The sequence below is a fragment of the Cloeon dipterum genome, chromosome 1 (assembly GCF_949628265.1).
Source record: "Cloeon dipterum chromosome 1, ieCloDipt1.1, whole genome shotgun sequence".
Classification (NCBI taxonomy): domain Eukaryota; kingdom Metazoa; phylum Arthropoda; class Insecta; order Ephemeroptera; family Baetidae; genus Cloeon; species Cloeon dipterum.
This window is the reverse complement of record NC_088786.1, coordinates 33,059,712-33,085,659: the sequence shown is the minus strand read 5'-3', so window position 1 is coordinate 33,085,659 and position 25,948 is coordinate 33,059,712. Positions and strand designations below refer to the sequence as shown.

Sequence of the window (25,948 nt, the reverse complement as noted above, 5' to 3'; positions counted from 1 at the left end):
GAATGTCTAGCGTTTCAAAAAGTCCTCGGTGCGGAGGCAAGTGGCCCTTCAGTGGGCTGGGTCCCTGTGCGGCCTGGTGCGCCCATGTTATCCGTTCGCGGTGTTATTGGAACCTGGCGGGCTTCAGTATTCGTGCTAGAACAGTGCTTCCCGGTCCTTGGACAGGGATAAAAAGAAAAAAAGAAAACTTTGATTAAATATTTTGTTTCACGTGTTTCTGCTTGTCATTTTTTTGCCTTTTGTACATGGTATTTTAATTGCTGGTATATTCTTGTACTGTAATTTTGTAATTCATGACCTTAAACGGTGGGAGAAAATGGAGAGTCATTATCTGGCGAGCAGTTTCGGCAAAAGCAAACATACCACCACTCATCTGTGGCATAAAAGCTTTTTCATCGCCCACGTCTCGAAGAATATCTCTCAAAATAAAGATCGTTTTGATTTCAAAGTTTATTGCTTCATCATTTTGCTTATATTATAATTTTTAATGTGCGTCTAAAATATTTCCTGTCCTAACCAAAATTTGATTAATTTAAACCCGAGAACATAGTGAAAAATTTAAAAAGACTCGAATTGTTTTGTGTGTTGATGCGCTGATGTGAGAATGGAATGAAAGGCAATATTTCCCTAACAATCGATGACCTTTATTTTTCCCAATCATCATCATGGCTCATTTTCTGATCTATATGCATGCGGATTTTTGCTCTTTGCGAATGCAACAATGTGGCACATAATTTACATTATTTTTGTTCCACGCACACTTTATGCACTAATAAAATTTGGGTCTTTTAGGCACTTAGGGTCTGCCGGTGGGTAAAATTATTATTTCGTGCACCTGTAATAAAAATAATTCAAATATAATATACATAATTTAAATATAAATTTTATCGAAACCTGAACGTGAGGTGGTGCTGCTAAAGCGTAAACGAGCGCATTGGCGATGTCTTCTGTCTCAAGATATGGCCTGCTCTTGTAAAGTTCCTCAGCTTCTTCTTCCGACATCCCGCTTGCCACCGCGATTCCTGTCTTCACTTCACCAGGGCTGATGCTCTGCAGAGAGAAATTTTTCTCTCCTTCCTGTTTTTGCAAATTTAAAAAAAAATCAAACTCACCGTCACGCGAATCTTGGTGCCCATGTCTCTCAGTTCTCTCCGCAGTCCTTCTGTCAAAGCAGTAACTGCGTGCTTGCTAGCCGAGTAAATCTCTGTCCCGAGCATATTCAATATTTCATGACCGGCAATGCTAAAACATAAATATTTTTATCATAGGAAAAGTAGGCTGGTCGCTCGGCGTATCTGTTGTTCAGGTCATCTCACCTGTTGATGTGAAAAATGTGGCCATCATTGACGCCCCTGCTTTTCATGTCCTGAATCGCATCTCTCGTGAACAGAGACAGTCCAACCACGTTCAAATCTAAGGTTTTCCTGATGTCGGCCAGCGAAATTTCTTTAAAACCTCTTAGCTTCTTTTTTCCGACGCAGATAGTTTGCATTAATTACCAGATAATTTTTTCAAAACGCCGCCGCCGGCATTGTTCACAAGGACATCCGTGCCGCCGAGGTTTTCTCGAGTCCACTGGACGATCCTTTTGATATCGTCTTCGCAAGTAACATCCCCCTTGATAGCGTGCAATTCTCCCTTCGGGTTCTCCGCCTTCAGTTCCTCAATTAAGGCCTGTAAAATTAGTATTATCTGTACTGACTGTACGTATTGTAAGTTAATTTTTTGGTCACACGTGCAAAGTAATCTTTGACGTGAATTTTGCTGATAATGTTTTAGTCGAAGACTTCATTAAATTTGGTCTATAGCACTTTTTTAAACTTCATCTTCTTTTTTTTTGCTCATTTTATCCCTGTCCGAGGACCGGGAAGGGCGCGCACTGCACTAGCACGAATGCTGAAACCCGGGTCCCAATAACACCGCGAACGGATAACATGGGCGCACCGGGCCGCACAGGGACCCAAGCCCACTCAAGGGCCACTTGCCTCCGCACCGAGGACTGCATTGAAACGCTAGACATTCGTCCCGTGAAGCCAAATCACGCATGCTGGAAAGGTGCAAACCAGCAAGTAGCGAGTCGGCGCCGGTGCGCCTCACAGCCCGTTGAGCAATTTGAGTCACTAAACTAACCACTTTTTGCCATCTCTGACAATGGGTAGCCAGTATTAGATCTCCCAACTGCTCAGATACCTCATATTGCTTTGACACTCCTGAGATTGCCTTAACAATGCGAGCCAACGGGCTGGTCTTGAATTAAAAAAATGTAGTTTTTTCACTCACCTGTATTTTCTCCACCCTACGAGCAACGCCAACAACTCTCATCCCTCTCAGGGCGAGGCTTTTGGCGATAGCTGCTCCGATTCCAACGCTCGCCCCCGTCACGATCGCAACTCTTCCTACCCAACGGTCCATTCTTTGAAATCTTAACCCGTAATGATCGCGTTTGACTAACGACTCGACTGAGGCTTACACGCAGCTGTGACAATTTTTATCTTTTTTGATATCGTAGGCATCATGGGCGAAAATTTTATCAGCATTATTTATATAAAACGCTGCAGTTGCCTCTTGCCTAAAACGCCCCAAAGCAAAGTCCTGGAATTAGCCTCTGTGAAACAGCCTCAAACTGGAAACGAGACTTTGTTGTTATTATTTTCGTAAATAAAATTTAGTCTACTTAGATTTCGAGAGTGCAACGGCTATAATGTGCCAATCATCCTATAAGAATTAAACAAAATTATTACCACTTAAGATCTTCCAACACCTGTGTGCGGTTTTTTTTCATAAAAAGAATCTGAAAACAGCCATATAGGTGTATCTCATTAAATACAATTATATTTATATCGTGTTTATGGTTTTCATTAAATTTATTTATTAAATATATTGTAAAAGTGTGTTAATCAATACAATAATTTTCAAATAATGCATAAACGTTAGCTAAAAGTTCTCTTTTCCGCTCTTCCTTTTTATTACAATTCACCAGTGGCGTGGATGATCATTTCATGCACCTGCAAAAATCAAATCAGTTCTACTCTGTTTTTCATTAGATTTAATAGGAACCTGAACGTGCGGCGGGGCCGTTAGTGCGTAAACGAGTGCGTCTGCAACATCCTGTGACTCGAGACACGGAATTCCATCATATACTTTTCGCGCTTGTTCCTCTGGCAGTCCAGAGGCCAACGCGAATTCCGTCTTTACTGCACCAGGACTGATACTCTGCACAAATTTTTGGCTCAGTTAATTTATTGATTTGATATAATATTTAGATCTTATACTGTCACGCGGGTCTTGGTGCCCATGTCGCGCAGCTCTCTCCGCAATCCTTCGGTTAAGACAGTGACCGCGTGTTTGCTGGCCGTGTACATTTCGATCATGGGGTAGTTGATGATTTCGTGGCCGACAACACTGAAATAGAAGAAATTGGAAAATTCGTGACTGAAAAGCAGGAAGTTTTTATATTATTTTTTTACGACTGTTTTTTGCCAATGATATTTACCATGCGCTGTATTATATTTCAGCAATAATTATTTTTGGCTGATTAAGATTTAAAAAATCATTATAACTTTAAAACAGATTCGATTTTTTTAGTATTTTTGATCACTCAGTAAAGGGTAGAGTAAATGAATTTCTAGATAAATGTGCAGTGAGGAATGAATGAATTTAGGGGATATAGGCAATATGCGCGGCTAGTCTGTTGTTCATGGTGCATAGTTCTCGATTTTCAAGGGCGCTTTTACCTGTTGATGTGAAAAATGTGGCCGTCGATGACACCCCTGCTTTTCATGTCTTGAATCACGTCTCGCGTGAACAGAGTCAGTCCAACTACGTTCAAATCCAAAACTTTCCTTATGTCAGCCAGTGAAATTTCTTTTCATACAGAAAATATTGGTTTTCTTTCATTTTCCAACACATTATTTCATTAAATACCAGACAGCTTTTTTAAAATACCGCAACCGGCATTGTTCACGAGGACGTCTGTTCCTCCCAGTTTTTCTCGGGTCCACTGGACGATTCTTTTGATATCCTCCTCGTTGGTCACATCTCCCTTAATTGCGTGCAATTCGCCTTTCGGATTTTCTAACTTCAGCTCCTCCACTAACGCCTGCGATTTTTTTTAGCATATATGTGATTATTCTTAAACTCAAATAAAGACTGGAAACAGCGGACTTATTCACATTATGTCATTTCAGGTTCAACTTTTGATAGCTTTAGTGGCTTTTACAAGGCATATATATTATCTTATCATTGCGTAATTTTGCTCACGCGACCACTCACATTATTTAAATGCATGTTATATATTTTCTCACCTGTATTTTCTCCACCCTGCGGGCAACGCCAACGACCTTCATTCCTTTCAGGGCGAGGGTCTTGGCGATTGCTGCTCCGATTCCAACGCTTGCCCCTGTCACGATTGCAACCCTGCCGACCCAGCGATCCATTCTTAGGTTTTTTCTATCAGCTATAACAATTCAACTCGTTTGCAAGGCGCCGAGGAGCCGAATAGTTGTGATCCAAAGCGCAGATTGCCTTTTTTGACAAGCTTCAATTGATATAAACGAGCTTAAATGGTGGGAGAAAATGAAGAGTCATTATCTGGCGAGCAGTTTCGGCCAAAGTAAACATGCCATCACTCTTCTGTGGCATCAAAGTTTTTTCATCGCCCACGTCTCGAAGAATACCTCTCGAAATAAATATACAAAAAGAGCCGTTTTTATTTCATAAATTATTGCTTCACCATTTAGCTGATATTATTATTTTTAATGTGCGTCATAAATATTTCCTGTGCTAAAACCAAAATTTGATTTATTTAAACCTTAGGACATTGGGATGATAAAAAGTAGTCCATCCATACGAATTGTTTTGTGTGTATTGATGCTGATGAAAGAGTGGAATGAAAGGCAATATTTCCCTAACAATCAATTACCTTTATTTTTGCACTTAGCAAATGCAACAATGTGGCACAAAATTTATATTTTTGTTCCAAGCACACATGGGGCTAATTATGCAATATTAAAACTTGGGTCTAGTAGGCACTTAGGGTCTGCCGGTGGGGAAAATTATTATTTCGTGCACCTGTAATAAAAATATTTCAAATATAGAATACAATTTTTTAAATATAAATTTAATCGAAACCTGAACGTGCGGCGGTGCTTCTAATGCGTAAACGAGCGCATTGGCGATGTCTTCTGGCTCAAGATATGGCCTGCTCTTGTAAAGTTTCTCAGCTTCTTCTTCCGACATCCCGCTCGCCACCGCGATTTCTGTCTTCACTTCACCAGGGCTGATGCTCTGCAATTGAATGAATTTTTCTCTCATTGCTGTTCTTGCAAACTTAAAAAAAATCAATTTCACCGTCACGCGAATCTTGGTGCCCATGTCTCGCAGTTCTCTCCGCAGTCCTTCTGTCAAAACAGTAACTGCGTGCTTGCTAGCCGAGTAAATCTCTGTCCCGGGCCACCTCATTATTTCATGACCAGCAATGCTAAAAAATAAATATTTTAAAAGTAAGCTGGTCGCTCGGCATATCCGTTGTTCAGGTTGCCTGCGTCTTGGTCATCTCACCTATTGATGTGAAAAATGTGGCCATCATTGACGCCCCGGCTTTTCATATCCTGAATCACATCTCTCGTGAATAGAGACAGTCCAACCACGTTCAAATCTAAGGTTTTCCTGATGTCGGCCAGCGAAATTTCTTTAAAACTTCTTATAGCTTCTTTTTTCGACGCATTTTGTTAGCATTAATTACCAGACAACTTTTTCAATACGCCGACTCCGGCATTGTTCACAAGGACATCCGTGCCGCCAAGGTTTTCTCGAGTCCACTGGACGATCCTTTTGATATCGTCCTCGCAGGTTACATCTCCCTTCATAGCATGCAATTCGCCTTTTAGTTTATCTGTCTTCAGTTCCTCAACTAACGCCTGCAAAAAAGTTCGTTTATGTATGTTTTTTCTTTTTAATACAACTAAATGGCAGACGCAGTGATAATTTTCGTGACCCAATAATAAAGGCCTTATCTTATCGGTCCATAATTTTTACATTAGGATGAACGCAATCATTTATAAAAAAGAAATTAATGACGACTTACTTGTATCTTCTCCACTCTTCGAGCAACGCCGACAACCTTCATACCTTTCAGAGCGAGAGTCTTAGCAATTGCCTCACCAATTCCAGCGCTTGCCCCTGTGACAATTGCTACCCTGCCCTCCCAGCGTTCCATTTTTCAAATTTTACTTCGCCTGAAAACAAGGCTAAATCGTTGCGAGCTGAAGTGCCGAATGGACCTTTTTGACATCAGGTTTGGCAGACGAGCTTGAATAGTGGGGGTAAAATGAGAGTCATCTTCTGGAGAACCGCTTGTATAAAATTCAAGGTTTTTTCCTTGAATGCTCCTAGTGGGTAACATTTTAAAATATTAAAAGAATAATTGCTGGAAGTTGAATGGAATTAAGGTGTGTTCACAGAAGAAGAGGTTTTCATCATAGTTTATCCACCATTTTTCTTGCTTCTTAATCCAATTTAGAGAAGGCGAAATATTTCTTGAATTCCTTGAATTATAATGTAAAAAGGCATAAATTATTTTCCTGTTAATGCCATTTCAGTTTAAAATTTTAATGATGAAGAAAAAATCAGATAGTCAAAGGGTTTAGATTTTTTATTTTTCTCGACATTTTTCAGCTCCAACTGTTGAGCCATCCAAGTAAGCGATACGAAAATCAAGGTTTTTTATTTTCACATTACGACTAACGCAAAATTTAAACTAAACAGCAAGTATTAACTTTAATTTAATGTTTATCCTGAAAAATTGAGGGGTAGAGAGATAATATTAACACTGGCACTTTGCATGTCTCATCCATGGCCTTGATATTCCCTCAAATCAAATTATTAATTACTATTGAGCTTGAAGGTTGTTCCATTTGAAGGGAAACACGAGTTTTTACTGTGTGCTAACTGTATTTATTTTTAGTTTTGCAAAATAGCTTGTACTATTTTAAAATGCGGATAGTAGTTAAATAACTTAAAATCTGCGTGGATTCTCTGACTTGGCCCTGACAATTTCCCCTCCTCAGTTGTTTGTGTTTAGGCGACACGCGCAATATAATTAACGGCACTTTACAACATTAAAAATGTCAGCAATCTAGATTGCACAAAGGTTACTCCATTTCACTTTCAGAATCACTGTAATGCACCGGCTCCTTGCTGCGGCGCTTTCTTGAGTACCTCAAGCCCAGAAAGTCGGCCGCCTCCTCCACGTGCACCAGAGCCTGAAATTCAATTGAATTTTTTTTCAGCCAAGAGACTAGATTATTTTCTCTCTAAATGTCAAAATGATATATGCCATGGACATATAATCTTGCTTTCTAATTTATTTTTAATTGCCTCTTGGCACTAAACAATTAAATGCTTTTTTTGCTACGCGTGTTGCACATTTGTTTAGCTGACAAAAAAGATGCAAGCAATTAACTCTGCTAACAAGCATCAAAAGTAATGATTCTTTGGCTTCAAGTTTGACAAAATCTCCACTTACATTGTCAAGTTGCTCCTTGGTGTGGGCGGCTGAGAGGCAGAATCTGATTCTGCCCTCCATGAGTGGTGTGGCGGGGAAGCCAACGCCGACCACGGCAATGTTATTGGTTTTCAATCGTCGAACGACGGAGCTGAAATTCCAAAAGATTATCTTCATGATGCCAATAAAGCGGCAATTTAAGGGTGACTCACGCAATCTTGGAATGCATGTACACCATCATAGGAACCACGGGCGAATCATTATTGCCAATCGTGATGATGCCCATCTGGTTGAGCCTCCTGCGGAAGTAGCGACTGTTTCGGGCCAGCTGGTCAATCCGTTTTTTGCCTGCAAACAGAGCAATACATTGGGGTGAAAGAGAATCGCAAGCCGAAACCCAAGCTACCTTCATTGGTGCCGTCCTTGCCCATGATTATTTTCATGGAGGAAATAATTTGCTGGGCGCAGGATGACGACATCGAGGTGGCGTAGCAGTTCCCATGACTGTTCACCCGCATGTGGTCGATGAACGCCTGTGGACGGGAAAACAATTTCACTGCAGATGTACAATAATTCAATAGGAACAGTGCACTGATAAGGAGTTTTTTTGTCTCTATCTGTCTCAAAACTTCTATTGTTTTATTCATTATATTTAAATATTGAAAAGTTGTTTTTTAGGATAATGTGTATTCTTTCTGCTCGTAATACTAACTGTCGATGTATGCCTTTAAAGGAATATAATGCACTCGAGGTTTTTAACTAGAAAATTTAAGTACTAACTTTGAAACAATTAACCATTATAGGGATTTTGAAAATATTAATTCCGCTCATGTTGCATCACATCGTCAAGAAAAAACTGCTCGCTATAAATTGAAAGCTGAGGAATCTATGGTTTTTCGTAATTACCTAAATTTTGAGCATTATGTGATGTTTTTGAAATAACTAGCTTCTGACTAATTTTGAAACTCCTTGACGGTAAAATATCCTTGAAAAATCTTGTTTTGTCTCTTAATATTTAATTTTACTACCCCGCCACAATGATATAACAAAGGAATTTCCCAGGAACTAAAAAACACACTCTAATAGATTCTAGAGTCCACCTAGTAACTGGCGTTAAAATACAGCCTTGAAAAACCTGTTTCGTTTACAATTTCCTCGTCAAAACCCTCAAAGATTGTACTTTTCATATAGTAGTTCCAAAATCCCAAACAAGGCACAGTAAAAAATAGCATTCGGTGGTCAAAGATTCATAAACGCATGACTGGAAAGGATATTATTTTTGTTGAATTTACCTTAGAGCCAGCTATGTAGCCACCAGCAGAGCCAAAGCTCTTGGTGTAAGTGCCCATGAGGATATCCACTTCCTTGGGGTCGACGCCAAAGTAGTCAACGACGCCCCTGCCATTGCGCCCAATGGCACCAATACTGTGTGCCTCGTCAACGTAAAGATACGCCTTGTACTTTCTCTTTAACTCCAGGATCTCGGGCAGCCTCACAATCGAACCCTCCATACTGTACACTCCTTCCACCACGATCAGGATTTTCTTCCAGGGGCGGTGACTGCGGGGCTGACCTTTAATCACGGCATTGTGCAGCACTTGACGCAGAGACTCCATATCTGCGGGTGGCATTTACATTTGAATTATTAACCTATAAATGAAAAGAGCGTCGATTGCATGAATTATTAAAAAAATGAGCCCATTAGAATTAACAATAATTAGTATCCTTTGAATAAATTAAATTTAAATGTCTTGAAAGCTCACTTCAAATCAATCTGCGCTTACACACGAAAAAATTGAGGCATGTCCAATTTTAATCCAACTCACTGTTGTGTTTGAAAACCTCGACGTTGGCTCCTGATAGCCGGAGACCAAGAATGAGCGAGGCGTGGTTCTTCTCGTCACTCACCACCAGGCACCCTTTGCTCACAATGCTGGGCAGGTTGAGGGCGTTTGTGGCGAATCCCATTCCGAAGGTGATTGCGTCCTCCATTCCGACAAACTCTGCGGTCAGAGCTTCCAGTTCCTGATGGATTTTCTGGGTTCCTGTTGTCAGTCAGATTGTCCAAAACAGATTTTGCATTTCAGACGCGATTTTACCAAATTCTATGCGAGGGCTAGCAGTTGCACAGCCAAGTTCTTTGATTTTGACCGCAGAATCTTCAGAGCAAGAGCCTTCAGCTTGAGCAAATCCGAGGTAATTGTACGAGCCAAGGTTCAATGCTGTTGACTGAGTGCCAGTATATCTGTTAAAAAGAAATGAGGTACGTGCTCAGGAATTTGAACTTTCAAAGCGTGTGAAGGCAGCTCTCAGGCTATTTCAGCATTTTATATTTCTAAAAAATTTCTACGCATTAAAAGCATGAATTTTAAAACACATTTTTTCGTTTTTTTTCTTTGCCAGACAATAGAAAATTACATAGCTGACTTGATAAGTGGAAACCACATTTACTTATAGTTTTAAGACTTACTCAAAAGTCCAACCGCAGTCGTGAGTCACCCTGTCCTTTATAGTCACCTCTGACCCAGGACAACCGCAAATGGGTATGTTCCAGCAATCACGCAACCGACGGTACACATATCGAGAGTAGAAGCTCTCAAACCTGTCATATAGGGGTACATAACCCTGAAAATTTAACGTCAGGAATTGAGTAAACTGACAACAAGTAAGTTAAGCTTTTGCTAAAAATATTTTTCCTTGTTTTCGTAGCACTATCTTTTTGATTATATATAGAGGAAAAACAATTTAAAAAAATATTCAAAATTTTCCTCCAAGAGTTCACAGAAAATTATAGACCCTGATCTCGTGCAGTACCTGTCTATTTTTCTCCCTAGCCACCTTTGGCGTGAAAATGATGCTGGTGACGTATCCCATGAGCAGGATGAGATGAAACCCAATGAAGGTCGTCGCTGCTGTCAGGAGCGGAATATTCTCAAACGACTCGATGAACGGACGCCGCTTTTCTTTTTTGGCCGAGCCATTCTGCAAACATTAACAGCGCATTGTAAAAAATGGCTAAAATGTTGGCATGTGATGAGATGATAACGTGTCTCTTTTTGCGGTTGAAAACATGACCACGGAAAAAAAACAGAGATCTATTTTAGCAAAAGGAATGCTTAACAGAGGAAATGATGCAATTAGCTGAAACAACAAGGAAAATTTTTGGAACAAATATGTTCATATATAATGTGTTACTCGTATTATGTAGTTAATAATGTAGTAATTATGTAATCAAACAAGCAAAATTCAACCCCACACGTGCCTGCTGTAAGCTTGACATCGGTGACAGTGAGAGAGAAACAGTCGAGAGTTTACTGGCACATATGAAATAGAGACCTGTCTATTACGCAAAACGCTGCGTAAATCGACAGGTATGAGTGGTCCGACTGATATTATCTCGTCTGAGAGATAAGATTTGGGAAATACACACTGGCACGCCCATTCGGCTCTCGCCGGCAGTCCATAGACAATGCAGCTAGGAATTTGCCGCAGTGCCGATTCGACGCCGGAAGTTGGGTGGTTTTCTATTTTAATTCGCTCACCTGGTGGACGTGGCCGTCCGAGCGGTCAACGCGGACGCCGTTCTTGTTACGGCCGACGGCACCGTTCGACATTTTTTCGGCAGCACTCATCGAGTACTCCGTCTTGTCAAGTGCCATGTTTGACTGAAGTGACTGACGACAGAAAACTGCTGATATCACGTGACCAAGTTAAAATGCTGAAAAAAAAATTTTCGGGGAGTGAGAAGAGGAGTTGAAGTTTTACTAGGTCAAAATTGCAATAGAATTAAAAACTCGATTCCACTTACCCTTTTTATGTAATTAAATTGCCAACTTAAATCTAAATCACACGATGGAAAGTCGATCTAGATTGAAAGAAACAAGAATCGATCGAGATCCTTTAAGTCCCATAGCAGTCACGCGGTGCCAGAAGTCCAAGTGGCAGGACAGGTGAATATGAGTGCAGAGAGAAGACTGAACCTCTTGTCTAGAACATCATACGACGCATTACTCATCGGATTACTTATAAGGGATTCTCTTTTGCTGATATCTTTATCTTATCACGGCTACCATCTAGAAAAAAATCAAAACTTAATTAATGCGTCATAATTCGTCAACTATTTTCCAATCTCCATTGCTCACTACCCACGCAAAGTCGATAAGGGCTTTCCCCTCCCCTCCAGCAAAGGGGATTCCTGTTGTCCTAGCTGCGCATGAGTCATCGGGAAGAGGGGCGACGGCGGCAAGGCAACACAAAAAGCGTAAAAAAGCAGCGACAGACGCACCGACAAGCACGGCAGTGTACGCATACATATTACGTAAAAAGCACAGCTGGTTGGTGGCGTACCGGTAGCGTTGCAGCGTGCAGCGATAAGAGTCATGCGCTGAAACCGATAGTGGGAGGAGTGGCAGCACCGAGTACCCGGCTGGCTGGAAGCGGCCGTCGTGCATACATACTGCTGCACCCCTTCGACCCCTCTCTCTCTTTCACGCTCTGGTCTCCTTCTGCAGCAGCGAAGGCAAAGTGCACAGGCGATCGGCCGTCGAAGCGGTCGAAGCGATTCACGCAGAAATATTCCAAATATATATATCCGATACATTCCATCGACGCATTCCTACCCGCAATGGATCCCTTCGGCGACATCAGCGAGGAGCAGTTGGCCGGCAAGCAGCCCCTGGGCCCCTCCAAGCCCCAACCGAAGCTCGACGACCTGCTAAGCTCAGCACCCACGGCCCCCGAACAGCACGGCGACGACCTGCTGGGCGAGATCCTCTCCGCCACAGCAAGCGCGGCCCCTCCCGTCGCGGAGGCCATCAATCGGGCGGCCACCGAGCCCATTCTGCAGCACGACGAGGATGAGGACGACGAGGGGCTGATGATGGGCAGCCCGAAGAGGTCCTCGGCGGCCCAGCCGGAACGCATCCAGTTTGAGTCTGGCATCGACCTGTCCGACATCATGAGCAAGAAGACTGACGACTTGCACGAGTTCAAGGAGGTGCAGGACGAGCAGCCGGAGCAGCACGTTCCCAAGGCCAAAGAGCAGCTGGAGGAGGTTTACTCGGCGGCCACCGTCCAGGCGGCCAAGCCGGTCGAACCTGCCGAGGAGGAGATGGACTTCCGACCACTGCCGCCCGAGCCAGAGGGTCACGACTCGGAGGAGGAGGAAGAGGAGCCGGTGTCCCAGCAAGAAGCCCCGCCGGCCCCCGAGCCCTCCAGGCCGGCCCCGGAGCCCCCGAAGCCTGCAGCCGCCAAACCCACCGCGCACGACGTCGAGATTGCCGCATGTGATTTCTCCGGACTTTGTGAGTATTTTTTTTTCTGCGTCGCGAGAAGTGCGAATTGAATGGTCCGCCCGGCACCGTGATAAACAGATCAATAAGCCAGTCTGCTCGCCAGGTTGCCTAGCAAGCGAATCTATGCGGATTTTTGGCAGTCTAAATGCTCTGGGTAGGCCTCAATACCGTTCACCAAAGGAAAAACAAACTTTGCGGTGTTGTTTGTTCTGTCCCAATTACCATATCAACATCATTCCGATACCAAAATAATTGTTTACTACTTCTGATATACGACCATAACAGTTCTCTTAAAGATAAAAACATATTTTTTTTAGGATTTTATAGAATAATATCAAGATGGTGCGGACTGGAAACGTGGTGTCAGGCTGTCACAAGCGCAAACAATCCAATTTCAGCCGCTAATGAGTCGGGGACTCTGTCTGCCGTGGCAGAGAGGCACGTGAATTATTTGAAGGCTTTTCGCATTTCTCATCCCCGTCATCAGCAGAAACAGAAACCCGATCCTCGTCCGGCTGACAATACAGCTCTCATGTTCGTTCGTCGCGCTTTGCCTCTAACCTTGCTCTCCTTAACTTTGCGAAAGAACTGAGTAAAAAGGAGAAACTAACTAATAATTTTAACTCGGGCTATTTGCGCTGCCCAAAAAAAATCTTGACGTCTGACGTCAGAGGCAAACTTATCTTTTTGTCTCGCGACCGAAGCGAGATTTGAATTGCAAGTTTGTTTTACATACTCGCATTGCGTCGTGTCTTACACGACAGGTGCTCAACTCTTATTCAGAGAATATGGCTTCGCGGTTTGTTTCCAGCGTAACAGGAAATAAAGCCACCCACGATCATTCATTCAGTGCCGTCTTTAATATGTGTTTGTTTACATTTCGATGAATTTTAAATGACAGAAATTTGCCTTTCAAACACAAAACGCTTATTTTTGTTTATCATATGTTAATGTTAGAGGGATAAGTAAAACCCCCCGTTCTAAGACTTCGGAGGAAAAGGGGAACGTTTATTTTTTGCTAAATTCATTTCCAGGAAAGTAGGGTGTGTTTGTTAATCACACTATTTGCAACTGCGGACGTTCACTCTTGCGAGAGTGAGTGGAAATAAAAATAGAATAAGAGAGGCTGTTTGAGTGTAATTGAAACTGACGCCGTGTCATTCATACTTTGACAATCAAGTGGGGCGTGCAGCTCGGTGGCTCTGAACCAACTGCGCGGACACCAAGTCAAGCAAAACTTTAATTTCTGATCACAAAGAACGCAGTGGTTGAAAGTCGTGCTTTCAACGTAAATTCGAGGTCTTATTATTCAGCTCAAAACTTAAAATTGCTTTGGAAGTTGGGAAAATTTGTAATATTAAGCACTACTTGTTACGTCACCCTCTCTGACGTTCAAGTGCCGAAAAATATGCAGATAATGCGGTTCAAAAGGACTTAAAATAAATATTTAGTTGATTAAAATTCGTTTGCTTTATTTTTTGTTTCTGATTTTGATATTTTGTCAATCAAAAAACCTCATCCAATAGTTTTTCATCGTTGGTTCTAGAATTTTTCTAGGGTGTTCCTTTCAAGCCGTGGTGAAAGCACTGCGGTGTATCATACTAGCCACTTTTCTCATTGCGGTTTAAGAACGCTGAATCTGCGCTTCCGTTGGCCTCGAACACGACATAGGTTCAGCCATTTCCCCGTAGGAAGCGGCGAGTATGTGGAAGCTCTGACGTTCTTATACTGCAGACAATTGACCTCTTAGAGAATGCAGTTGCACCGTCATACCTTCTGAATTACAAAATAATACCCAGGCGACACTTTCATGCAAAAGCTCCTTTCATTGGAATTGCTTTGCGTCGTCGTGTATTTTTTTTTTTAATTTTCGAATGAAATGTAAATGCAGGACGTTTATTAACAAACAACCGGTGTTTTTTTTTTTTAAAGAAATCACGTTGTTAAGGGATGATTTTTCCAAGAAAAGCAATCCTTGTTTAGCTAGAATTGAACTTTTTGCCCTTTTTACGAGTTTAATCAATCTTCACTCTTCACCCCCTTAACGGAACTTTAGAAGATAAATGAGAACATTTGTCATAGTTATGCAACCTGTAGAGCATTTGTGCATAGGCGTTGCCTAACCTCCTAAACTCACTCAGATGAATGCGCATTGCGTGTTCAAAGTTCGGATATTTATTTGCTACGACAAGGATTGAACAAAAAGACGATTAGGATTAGGAGATCAACAGATTAATTTCACACTGCAACTAATTACTCTTGATGTGAGACGTGAGCATCCAATTAATTAATGCCTCCAAGGTTTCGAGAAGGATGTAAGCGAAAACAACAAACCGCAAACCGCTCTCACAGCATCGGGATGGTTTGACGCGGGGTGCTAATAACGCTGCGTGCTCCTCTTTTTTACCGCACGGTGAAAAAGCAGTGCACGTGGGGCGTGGAGGGCCCTCGGCTCGATGTGGGCCCGAGAGGCAATCAAACTAAGTGGATGCTGCCAGTCTGGTGTCTGACGCGAGACCGGACGGAATCTCGCCATTTCCCTATCGAATTTGCGGCAAATATTGAATGACACTCGCTTCGTTTCCCGCGTCTTCCGGTCCTCGCACGTGCGTGTGCTCGCTTTTATTGCGATTCGCCCCCGCGAAAATTGAGTGGAGGGACGGGTTGAGATTGGAAATTCTGTATGATAGAATTATGGAGGCAACCATAAATCTAATATAGTTCGTAATTGACGAGCAAGGGATTTGACCTGATATTATTACATCATCTAGATATATTAAAGTTCGTTAATTTCTACGATTCTGTATAGAAAATCCGGAAATTCCGAATGTTTCTGATTTCTCCCTTCTTTTACCCAAATTGAAAAGAGAAAAAAATCGAAACAACTCACGCCAGCAGTTTCGCTGACTGCAAAAAATGATTAATGCATGTACAGCGCCTGATTTTTTCATCGCTTTTTATTTTTACAGGCTCGTGGTTCAGCGAGGACAGGCTTCATCCTGCTGGTGAGTTTCCAAATAAAATCGCCCCTGTGTTTCGCATACATAGGAAAAGCTGTTAGGGCTAGTTTGACACGCGAGCATTTAATTCCCATGAAACGCTGGGCGGCTGCCCACTCCCAACCCCCTCGCTTGCACCTGTCAAGGACGCGCGTTAAAAATTAACTGTGCAAAACGCGATAACAATTATTGCGTGAACTCGACGAAACAAATTTTAAAGGGGAACCACTCTAAACTGCAGTAGGAAATATTTTTTACTGGTTGTGAATAGAGTTTGGCTGTTCGTTCTGAGGAAATTAGTGGCAATTTGAAATTCACAAAATCCCATTAGAAGGGTCAGTCAGTTATGTGAAATAGTATGCACATCTGCTGCGGTATATCGTTACGAGGAGAGCACATCAATTGACATTAATTCGACCGGGCGGCACGTGTGTCGTATTGCGCTATTCTTGCCGTCAGCAAACTATTCCGTCTCCAGGCGAGTTTATTGGTTTGCACCAACAGCGTCAGCTAAAAATTTCCCTCAATTCGACACTTAAATTTTAGTGTCTTATACCCAACCGATTGAAATTGTTTATTAATGAAAATGTGTGACGAATTGAAATTTTCCAATGAGTTGTTTGTTAACCGGAAAACAGACGACATGCGCTTGGGTAATTTCGGTGCGGGTTAAAGGGCGTCTGCTGGATTTCCCAACTGACCGTCGTGCACCCGGCGTATAGGTATAGGTATACGCGTGCGGCGGATCGAAAGGCGGCGCGAGTGTTTGGGTCGGAGTCTGGAAATTTGATCGAGAGAGAGAGAGAGAGAGAGAGAGAGAGAGAGAGAGAGGCTGGCGCCAGCGAAATTGCCGTCGCGGGGTGCAGGGCGGGGCAGAGTGCACCAGCATCAGCTGGTCGGCCACCCTCGAACCCCGTGACTGATCAATAGGCTGCTTCTGCGCAGGCCAGCCGGGGGCGTCGAGCGTCCGCCATGATGGTTTTCCTGCCGAGGACCTAGTCGCAGCAGCAGTAGTGACAGTTTAAGTCGAGCCACGGCGAAACGGTCTGCGTAGCCACTTGTGTCCGCGCGCCCATGTCCAAGATGAAGGAGCTAGGTACGTCCGTCCAATCGGGCCGGCGGGCCCACGCTCCCGTGCCGGGGCCCTTGGGGGCTGCATTGGGGCGCTCGGGGGTCGCCGACCTGAAATTTGCACCTGACTTCGTAGAATCGTTTGTTTTTGGCCGCTCATTTCGTTTTGGATCGGCTCGAAAAATTAGCACACTCGACGAAATTTGTGTGCACCGCGTACAGGTGCATTATTTTATGTTATTTTGGCTCGGTGGGCGTTTGCGTCGTCCGAAAATTTGCGATCTCGTATGGTTTTGGATATTCAAACAATGCCAATAATGAGGCATGGAGGTTAATCCGCTGAATCAATATGTACGTAACTGAAAGAATCACATGGCGCGTCGTGACAGCGCAGACTGAATCGGCAAAAAAGTTGACGTCTTGAAGGCTGTAGGCTTAAAAGTTTGAACAGCGAGTTTTTATTTTCTTTCAAGGTGCGCGTGCCTTTTTATACCGAGAAGGAAATGAAAGGGGTTAAGTTCCGTGTGTCATCGTTTTATGTTAGAGTAATAGTGCGTATGCAGCCTTTACTGAAAATAAGTTTTAAGCCGTACAAAAACAACATTATTTCCAAACCGTCCGCAGCTACTGATTACGAGCTTTTGTGCCAGTGATATCAGAAATGACAGGCTTCCTATTTTTAAAAAACAAAATTGCTCAATACAGTTAAAGAAAAAGCTTCATAATACATTTTTAATCTCTAGAAGGCGTTGGTGCGATTTGCTTTGATTCGGTTTGCACTGCATCGTCAAAATTCAGTTATCCATCTGATCCTTCTCATCAAATCTTTGACCAAGTTCTCCAATCAAAGCAAGAAACTCCCACTCTTCGATCTCTACGTGCCGCGCACGTTGTCTACCTACCAGGCTTTCTTGCTGCCGCGGTGACTGTCTGCGTCCGATCTCGGACAGTGTCCGACTGCGTGCGTTGGGCGCTGGCATCGATCTCTGGCGCTGGCGTCGGGGCCGGTCGGCGTGTGCAGGCCGCGAGAGCGACAGAGGCTTTCTATTTTGGAGCAGCGGGCCGCGTGCCAAGCAGAAGAGTCTCTTCGAGCCTCGCAGCCAGCCAGTGAGGTCGGCAGCTAGTCCCACCGTGTCCAGCACCATGTCCAACGTCATGGAGGAAGTGCTCAGCACGCTCAACAGCTTCACCAAGGAAGACTGTGAGTTCTGCCGGCCCTCGCTCAGGATTCGGTTCTTGGCACTCGCGCTTCGGGATTTCTGAAAATTATTTCGGGCAGTGTGATATTTGATGGTTTTCGCAATTAAGTTCGTCGTGTGCAAAATGTGTTGCTCAGTGCGGATTTATTCTAAAATTAATTTTTCCTTTTATTCAACCTTGCTGCATTGTCTTACTATTTCATTTATGCTATGAAAGAGGGAGTAGAATTAAATTATTTGCTAACTCTGCAAACCGGTAGAAAGCAGCTGATACGAGGGTTCTCTTGCGGCGGTGGCGCGTTCCAGCCGCGGGCCGAAGCCGCACCGAGAGGCCGTCGGCCGCGTCGGTTATCATATGAACGATCCATCCACTCTCCACTACTTTTTAACTTTGTCTATTTCGGGCCTGTCCAAGCCTTTCATCTGCCAAGTCGGCTACTGCTGATGCCGCCGTCGCTGCAGCAGTAACACACACGATTCTCTTCCGAGGCGCACTTGAAGCGCGTAAATTTTGATTTATTTCGAGCCCCTCGTCCGAAAATTTGCCGTCCGTCGGAATTCTCGATGGCCACCACGCTTAGGTTGGACTTTTTATCACGGTGCCGCGTGTGTGTGTATGTGCCAAAGCCCGTGCGCCGTGCATTTCAGAGCTGGTGGCCGATTTAAGAAAGAAGCCCCCTGCCTGCCCTAAGTGCCTAAAGCCGCGACAAGCACTCCTCTCCGCATGTACTCATTCTCTCGATGAGTCAGGTCGTTTGCGCACACATGATTAACTATTTAATTGCTGTTGCTTCGACTCGTGACGCGGCTTTGTCACTCGACGAACACAAATAACGAGCGAGAGTAGCCAAAAACAATTGATTCGAATCTATCGTCGTATATATGCAGTAAATATTTTGGGCTTTAAAGAACTATTTATCCGAAAAGCTCATTTCGGATTAAAAGAAAAATAATTAAAAGCAAAACAACAACACCCTCCTGATGCCTACAGATCCTCCTATTTTGAATTAATCCGGAACCTCTTTACGCTTTCCTCTTGAACTAATTGAACTTGGTCTGTGGCGGTGAGTCACATTTATATTTCAAGATCATTGGCAGAACAGCTCGATTTTTTCTTAGCGCTCGTTTGACTCAATCAAGTGTTGCAATTAACGGCCGGGCGCAATAATGCGAGCTGGCGAACATGATTCAATAATATTAGTGACAGGTGTGTTTATGTATAGCCGCGCGGCCGCCACTGTGCATCTGCTCAGCCAGGCGTGAAATAGTACCGCAGTTGCCAATCGTGCATGAGCTAAAGAGCAGGGGTTAATTGTCGCGTCTCCCTTCGCTGCTCCTAGTGGCATCCGTGAATTAACCCACAGACGCAATCACGGATCAAAGTGCTTAACGAATCATTACCGTTTTCTCGTCCGTCAATATTAAATAATATTTATGTCTCAATTAGAGCTCATTTTCTTTGTTTTGGTTTGAATTAAATTATATTATCACTTCAATTTCAAACCGGATCAGACAAAAAATGTAACCGGCAATTAACATTTTTTGATTCGTTTTGCCGACGTGTTGCGTTGTCAACACTATCAAGAATTTTCTCTTGTCGCCATAAATTCGTCACGAAAGCTCCACAAAGTGCAGGTAGCGCGTAAGCAATCGATAAGCGCGTGCAAGGAAAACCCGGTGGCGATAATTGCATCAAAATCCACGCCCCGCCAGCCCGTTTCATTTCTGGGTTGAAAAGCAGTAAAAAATTAAGTCTCTGCGACTCTTTCTGCTTGAATTAGTGATGAGCACGTGGAATCGGTTTCCTTCTGCACCACTCTGTGCTCGGTTTGAGGCCGAATCGATTGTTCGCAATTTTTACGACTGAAGGGCGTTCCCCGTTCGCACCTGTAAATGATTCCCTTTGATCCCAAAATCAATTTTACCGAAAAAAAAACATAATTTTTATGTTAGCATTTTGAATGTAATCCAAATATTTTGTCAACTCTTACGCCAGCACATTATGGAAAAATTTCGGTGCTCCCCCAGCACTTGATCACGTGCTAAACACTCGCAGGTTGAGCACCTTGCGTTGTTATTCCGCGAAACGCTACGACTTACTGCGCACGCGAGGAGTAGCATGCATAACGGCGAGAAATTACAATCTGCCGATGATTATTTGACATGCAATTCTCAGGAAGAAGGGCAAATTTGAAAATATCATATTAATGCTAACTTAGAAGCACGAATAAGTGTATTAAAATTAAATTATTGCTAGCAATTGGTGCTTTCAAAAATTTAATTAGGTAAAAATTAAATCTTAAATTCAGTGCCATACATTTTTAGAGAAGATTTTGACGAAGCAGTTAAAAATGGACACAGCCAAAACTTTTTAAACTTTGTCATTCTCTTCAGGCAACTAATATTAACGTGCTTTCCTTGAACTGGATTACCAGTCGAAAATGACAACAGACAAACTCTGTAAACAACATTGTAAATCAGTCCTATATTCCCTGAAAACAACAACAGGTGGCGACTTTGAAATAAAAAAAAAATAGCAAGAGACGAGAAGTAACCCTTCTTGTGCTGCTGCTGCTGCTGGGTCCCCTCCCATATAAAACCTGCCCGTTGGCTGTGTTGGTCACGTGACCGGGCTTAGCGGACGAACGGCAACAGCAAGTCGAAGTCGAGCAAAAGCCAGTTGTTTAGGCCGTGTGTTGCCAGCCGCGCGCGCCACGCACCCCGAGCGTCTTTCCGTCCGTTACGCAGCCCTTGAAGCCATCCCACCGACCGACCCCGTGTGCTCCCGCTAGTGTTCAGGCGCAACCAAACACAAAGAAAAAAAAATGGGTCGACGAGACAATAAGCGTTCGGGCAACTCTGCCGATTACGACGACCTGCCGGAGCGCGGCCCCAGTAAGTGACGCGTGTCACCCGGGGTTCAGGTCGTGGGCCCTCCGCGGCCCCCTGGGACCCCGACCCGAGCCGCGCTGGCGCCCTAGCCCCCGTCTGCAGACTCCGCGCCACCCTCCGTGCCGTTTCGGCCCGATTTTGACGTTATGCGTGTGTTTCAGTCGGCCAGCTGGTGTACTGGCGGGACCCGAAGAAGTCTGGCCTTGTGTTCGGCGGGGTGCTGCTCGTGCTGCTCTCGCTCTCGGCCTTCTCCCTGATCAGCGTGGTCGCCTACGTCTCCCTGATCGCCCTCGGCGGCTCCATCGTGTTCCGCATCTACAAGAGCGTCCTGCAGGCCGTGCAGAAGACTGACGATGGACACCCGTTCAAGTGAGTTCCAAATCATTACTTAAACCAGGGTTAATTCCGCCCTCCCAAGCCCCAAGCAGGATATCCCGAACCTGAATATTTTTTTTTATAACTAAGGACATTTGAGAAGATTTTGCTTAAACGCCTCGACCCCTCTTCTAAAAGAACCGCTAATATTTTGAATAATTGGATGAAAAAGTAGCGAAATCGTTACGTTTCCACACCTAATTAAAAGCTCTGCCTGAGCCCTGCTGGCTTATTGTGTAACTTAATATATATTCCGTTAAAGCGCAGCAACCAACAATATGTTCCGCCACTCTGACCACGTGTACAGTTTGCAAATCTGGCGTGAACCTGAAACACCTTTTCCAAAGTGTCCGGTTCCTGCCGTTGATCGTCCTTAAACATCCGCTCAATCGATTTAGTTAGCTTTTTCTACTGTTCCCAGTCGGTACGGCGGTCCGAAACCGCAACAAAACCAGCAGCCCAGAACTGTTTTACGTGCTGAAAAACAATTCCGACCAAACCCCTAAATTTATTCCCTCGGCTGTTGCGGTTACTCGAAACAAAGCACTTGGGGAATGGCACCCCAATTTTTCTCCCTTTGTTCGGGGAAATTGACGAGTCAGCTGATCTGTGACCTCTTGGAGTGCCACTTGGCATGCGTTGGCTGCATACGCATCAGCCAAGATGAAACGTGTCGCGACAGGTTTCTCCCCGCTTTCTTCCATGGTACAAATTTCTACAGATGATCTAGAATATTTACAGTCGCTAACTTTCAAATTCAAATTTTTGCCTTTAAAAATAAAACAGAAAATTGATCCAGTAGGAATGAAAAATCTTTTCACCATAGTAATTGTATTAAGTCGTAACTGTAATTTGTTAACGTAAAATTAATTAGTTTGTTTGGACCTGCGGAGACCATTTAATTACTTGTTGCCTGCGAGCATGGGAGTTCCCCATGCAGTTAACATGAGCTCACGTCTCGAAATAAAGTCCACAAACAGAGATTGCTGGTTGAATTTACAATTTTGTATGTTGTTGGCATGCGCAGCGGCTTCATTATATTATTTGTTTGTTTTTGGCTTGACTGGGTGCGCAGGGGCGGTGTAATAACACATGTCTGCACATTATTTTCGCTTTGCCGCAGTGTCGGTTTCGGGGCGCCCACTCGCTCCTCTGGCGAAACAGGTTGAATCGCAGCCAACCGACAACAAGGCAGCGAACCTTCTCACTGCTCGCCTTCTGCACCCCCTTTGCATTGCAACTCGCTAGGCCAGGCCGGAGGAAAGAAGCCGATCAGCGAGAGTTGAATCTGCTGATGCGGCAAGAGGTGGCGAGTAGCGACTGCCTGCTTGACCACTCGAAATCAACACCGCGGCCTACACCTTGCTGTCCCCACTCTTTATTTCTGAACGTGCTTACTTAGTACTTAAAATTAAAAAAAAATCGTTTACACGAACTTGATTTTAAAAATTGGCTTAAAAATGTGGTAGGAAAATCGAATAGGGAGTCTGTTTGCTTTTATTTTAGACCGCACTGCTCATTAGAATGCAGTCAATCGTTTCCAGACACCCAGCGAAGGCAGTAAAGCTGCATCGTGCCGCAGCTATGCGGCTACGATTGATTTTTATTTGCAGCTTAAAAGCTGATGATGAAGCTGTCAAGCACAGAAACTTGATTAGCCAATCCATCCACACGCTCCTTTTTGTAATTAAAAATGTCTGTCATTAAAGATCATTTTGCTAAATTCTCTTTTCCCTATTTTTGCAGGGCTCTGCTGGAGACAGACATCACCCTGACTGAGGAGAAGGTTCAGGAGGTCGCCAGTGTGGCTGTGAGCCACATCAACTGCACCGTCACCGAGCTGCGCCGGCTCTTCCTCGTCGAAGACCTTGTCGATTCGATTAAATTTGGGGTCCTCCTGTGGGTCCTCACCTACGTTGGTGCCTGGTTCAACGGCATGACTCTCATCATCTTGGGTAAGTGTTCTTTTCGACTGCGCCTATGGACCTAGTCTGACTCTCGGATTTTCCACAGGATTCATTGGAGCCTTCACCCTGCCGAAGGTGTACGAAAACAACCAGGCCCAAATCGACCAATACCTTGATATTGCCAGGAGCAAAATGGCCGAAGTCTCAAATAAGTAAGTTTATTTTCCTGAATTTCACAATTTTAATAGATTGTAATTTGTGGCATCAATAAGGTGTTGTTGACTTAAATATTTATCAGCCAATAAAAGTGTTAAACAAATTAGATAAGAAATTCGGTGGTGAAAAAGTTTTCAATCGGCTTTATTATATCTTGATCGCAAGAGCCTATTACGAAAACAGCAATGAAATTAAAAAGCCTTATTGCTTGTTCACAATCCATTTATCTGTGATGATTTTTCAGCATTTTGCGAGAGCATAACTTAATAAGAGCTGTTTTATTTTTCTCTTCCAGGGTTAAGGCGGCCATCCCACTGGGAAAGAAGGACAAAGAGCAGTAAAAGCGCAACAACAACAGCTTCGTGAGCTTGAACAGGGGCCAGCTTTGGGAACCGAGGTGTCTGTGTCTGTCTGTCCACCTTGCCCCCACAGCAAGCCCGAGAGCTGACTCGTTTATTTTGTTGGCGACATCAACACTCACTACCAAGAACGAATCTTACTTGATTATCATTTTTCCATTGCTCGAGCAGAGAGGGAGGGACGGCAGTCGGCTGCCAGCGCAACTGACACGCCCTGTTCTAGACTGAGGCCTCCGAGAGGCTGCATCCAGAGCTCGGGCCCCCGCGGAGCCCGCCGCGTGTCAGTTGCCCTGGCGCTCCCGGCCCGTCCGCGCGTTCAGTTTCATTTTTTTCAAGTGCCACGTACTTTAGGAAATCGATGTTTCTTTTTGTAAAGACGGAAAAAGCAGAATTAGAGATGCCTTTGCGTGTGATTTTCGGCGAGACTTGCTCCACTGAAACCCCCCATGCTGTTGTTGTTACTTATTATTATTATTATTAATACTTGTTCTGTTCTTCTCTCCTTCCTTCCTATTTTAATTTATTCCTGTTCGGTTCCGGGGATGAAGTGTTGCCTACGCAGTAGGCTGGAACAATCAAGGCAGGTCGAACGCTGTTGTAAATACATAATCTAGATGTGACAGTTTTTTCCCGATTGTCAGATGAGAGACTACTTGAAAATGAAATTAAAAAGAAGGCAAACCAAACTCAAACACACACACAGACGATAGCCGATAGCGAAAGGAGGGTGGTTGGTTCTCAAAATCGCGTCTAGGGAAAAGCAGCTTATAACTCAAAAATGAATTGTGCTCTTCTGGCCGCCAGTTTGGATTTTTCTCAATAGAATGTAATGGAAAAGATTTAAAAAAAACCTTCTGTAAGTCGCTTGCACGTACATAAATGTAGACAGAACAAAGAAAAAAATCAAAGGCCGAGAGGATTTAAGAAATTCTCCCGATTTATCGAAAAGATGGCTACGCACTCTCTTATCCCGTCACAAAAAAAATATATAAAAACGCGAACATGTTGCACTTTTGTGGAGATGACCCGAGGAAATCTCAAAAATTGATCTTTGTATTGAAATTGAAGCTCGATTTATAACTTTCGGGTGGGGCTGTGGATTTTGTGAGGAATCAAGCGCTTTTCTCACTCGGGAGCGGCCGTCCGCGGAGCCACCCCTTCGCGCCGATCGAGAGGGCTGATAAATCATTCCACCCTTCGGAGCCGGGTGGCCCCGTCGCCGGCCGAGCAGAGCCGAGGAAAAGCACTCCTCCCTGTAGAGTCAAAGGATGAGCGGTAGACCAGTGCAATTTTTATCTCTTATTCTCGTGTAGTAACGTTTCACAACCCGACAAAAATCCACAAGTCTTACGCAAAGTTGTAAGCTACACTCTTCTATTACTGTCTTTGATTTAAATACGTATTAGATTTCGACAAAAGATTAATATCACTTACATGAAAAATGCAAATTACAAGTATGATTAAATGGGCTTTATACACAAATAAATCTTCTCGTTTTATTACCATTCCCCTTATTAGAATTTGCGTATCCTCATTTTCCTGTTGAAAAGTGAAGGATAAAATTTAAATTAAATATTTATGCACTCTCATAAAATAAGGGAGCTATTATTGAGAATATTAAACCTGTCTGACTTAAGTGAAGAAATAGAAATTCGTTTATATTGAAATTTGAGATAAAATTGGATCAAAGAATATAAAATTCAAGTCAAAAATATAAAAGATAGCAAGCAAATGATTTAAAACAAAAAATGTGCAAGGGAAAATTCGGACCAAAAGCTATAAAATTCTAATTTGAGTTTAGTACAGAAATTCCCAAAACTAGAATTTTAGAATATATTTTAAAAGCTGAATTTTTTTACAAGCAATAATCACCTTTATTTAAAAAGCTAGCAAAATTCATTGGACTTCTTTTCCAAAATGAAAAGGAATTTTATTACGTAATTTATTGGATAGTGATGAACACTGGTGAGAGGTCGTCCTCAAAGATTTCACCTCGCCTAAGCATGAACAGGTCTATAATCCAGCTAATTTATTATGCTAAAATATTTGCAATGCTGTGCTGGAAGTGGGTAAACCTCATTTCAGCGGTTCTCTAGTGCTTGAGGTTATATTATCTCTTGCATCCTATATCA

General features: G+C 43.4%; 4 protein-coding genes across 8 annotated transcripts; 1 reads left to right on the top strand and 3 right to left on the bottom strand.

Annotated features, from left to right (window-relative positions):
- Positions 1-654: 654 nt before the first annotated feature.
- Positions 655-4,674, bottom strand: LOC135948077 (uncharacterized). Its single transcript, XM_065497150.1, has 13 exons — positions 4,305-4,674; positions 3,925-4,099; positions 3,735-3,864; positions 3,273-3,402; positions 3,058-3,213; positions 2,971-3,005; positions 2,742-2,761; positions 2,281-2,459; positions 1,500-1,674; positions 1,317-1,446; positions 1,113-1,242; positions 895-1,050; positions 655-835 (listed from the first exon to the last, which is right to left on the bottom strand). The coding sequence occupies exons 1-13, from the start codon at positions 4,434-4,436 to the stop codon at positions 797-799; spliced, it is 1,587 nt and encodes a 528-aa protein (XP_065353222.1). The 5' UTR covers positions 4,437-4,674; the 3' UTR covers positions 655-796.
- A 229-nt stretch (positions 4,675-4,903) lies between these two features.
- On the bottom strand, positions 4,904-6,288 carry LOC135946803 (farnesol dehydrogenase-like). Its single transcript, XM_065495197.1, has 6 exons — positions 6,086-6,288; positions 5,744-5,918; positions 5,560-5,689; positions 5,350-5,479; positions 5,131-5,286; positions 4,904-5,070 (listed from the first exon to the last, which is right to left on the bottom strand). Exons 1-6 carry the CDS (start codon positions 6,215-6,217, stop codon positions 5,032-5,034), a joined length of 762 nt encoding a protein of 253 aa, XP_065351269.1. The 5' UTR covers positions 6,218-6,288; the 3' UTR covers positions 4,904-5,031.
- A 346-nt stretch (positions 6,289-6,634) lies between these two features.
- Positions 6,635-11,990, bottom strand: lace. The gene is made up of 12 exons (XM_065476267.1): positions 11,852-11,990; positions 11,313-11,491; positions 11,047-11,222; positions 10,319-10,486; positions 9,975-10,129; positions 9,604-9,749; positions 9,331-9,549; positions 8,797-9,122; positions 7,911-8,037; positions 7,717-7,852; positions 7,526-7,655; positions 6,635-7,262 (listed from the first exon to the last, which is right to left on the bottom strand). Exons 3-12 carry the CDS (start codon positions 11,161-11,163, stop codon positions 7,152-7,154), a joined length of 1,635 nt encoding a protein of 544 aa, XP_065332339.1. The 5' UTR covers positions 11,164-11,222; positions 11,313-11,491; positions 11,852-11,990; the 3' UTR covers positions 6,635-7,151.
- Positions 11,991-12,128: 138 nt separating this feature from the next.
- Rtnl1 (Reticulon-like1) lies at positions 12,129-25,302 on the top strand. 5 transcript variants are annotated; one of them, XM_065476262.1, is made up of 6 exons: positions 12,129-12,807; positions 15,768-15,803; positions 21,121-21,328; positions 23,081-23,289; positions 23,348-23,453; positions 23,753-25,302. In XM_065476262.1, exons 1-6 carry the CDS (start codon positions 12,129-12,131, stop codon positions 23,796-23,798), a joined length of 1,284 nt encoding a protein of 427 aa, XP_065332334.1. In that variant the 3' UTR covers positions 23,799-25,302. The 5 variants fall into 5 exon arrangements, with proteins under 5 accessions (XP_065332334.1, XP_065332335.1, XP_065332338.1 ...); XM_065476263.1 differs by lacking the exon at positions 15,768-15,803; XM_065476266.1 differs by lacking the exons at positions 12,129-12,807; positions 15,768-15,803 and adding an exon at positions 16,739-16,893.
- The last annotated feature ends 646 nt before the right edge of the window (positions 25,303-25,948 follow it).

Bases quoted from the DNA above. Each gene is read 5' to 3' on its own strand.
- LOC135948077 (XM_065497150.1), bottom strand. From the start codon at position 4,436: ATGGATCGCTGGGTCGGCAGGGTTGCAATCGTGACAGGGGCAAGCGTT. The intron at 3,006-3,057 runs GTTCCTATTAAA...TGATTTTTGCAG, and splicing joins CGGCCCCGCCGCACGTTCAG to GTGCATGAAATGATCATCCA. The intron at 836-894 runs GTTTCGATAAAA...TTTTTATTACAG, and splicing joins CAGCACCACCTCACGTTCAG to GTGCACGAAATAATAATTTT.
- LOC135946803 (XM_065495197.1), bottom strand. From the start codon at position 6,217: ATGGAACGCTGGGAGGGCAGGGTAGCAATTGTCACAGGGGCAAGCGCT. The intron at 5,919-6,085 runs GTAAGTCGTCAT...ACTTTTTTGCAG, and splicing joins GAAGAGTGGAGAAGATACAA to GCGTTAGTTGAGGAACTGAA. The intron at 5,690-5,743 runs GTAATTAATGCT...GAAGTTTTAAAG, and splicing joins CGTATTGAAAAAGTTGTCTG to AAATTTCGCTGGCCGACATC.
- lace (XM_065476267.1), bottom strand. From the start codon at position 11,163: ATGGCACTTGACAAGACGGAGTACTCGATGAGTGCTGCCGAAAAAATG. The intron at 9,550-9,603 runs GTAAAATCGCGT...GACTGACAACAG, and splicing joins TAGCCCTCGCATAGAATTTG to GAACCCAGAAAATCCATCAG. The intron at 7,853-7,910 runs GTAGCTTGGGTT...CTCTGTTTGCAG, and splicing joins CAAGGACGGCACCAATGAAG to GCAAAAAACGGATTGACCAG.
- Rtnl1 (XM_065476262.1), top strand. From the start codon at position 12,129: ATGGATCCCTTCGGCGACATCAGCGAGGAGCAGTTGGCCGGCAAGCAG. The intron at 23,290-23,347 runs GTAAGTGTTCTT...GATTTTCCACAG, and splicing joins CATGACTCTCATCATCTTGG to GATTCATTGGAGCCTTCACC. The intron at 23,454-23,752 runs GTAAGTTTATTT...TTTCTCTTCCAG, and splicing joins ATGGCCGAAGTCTCAAATAA to GGTTAAGGCGGCCATCCCAC.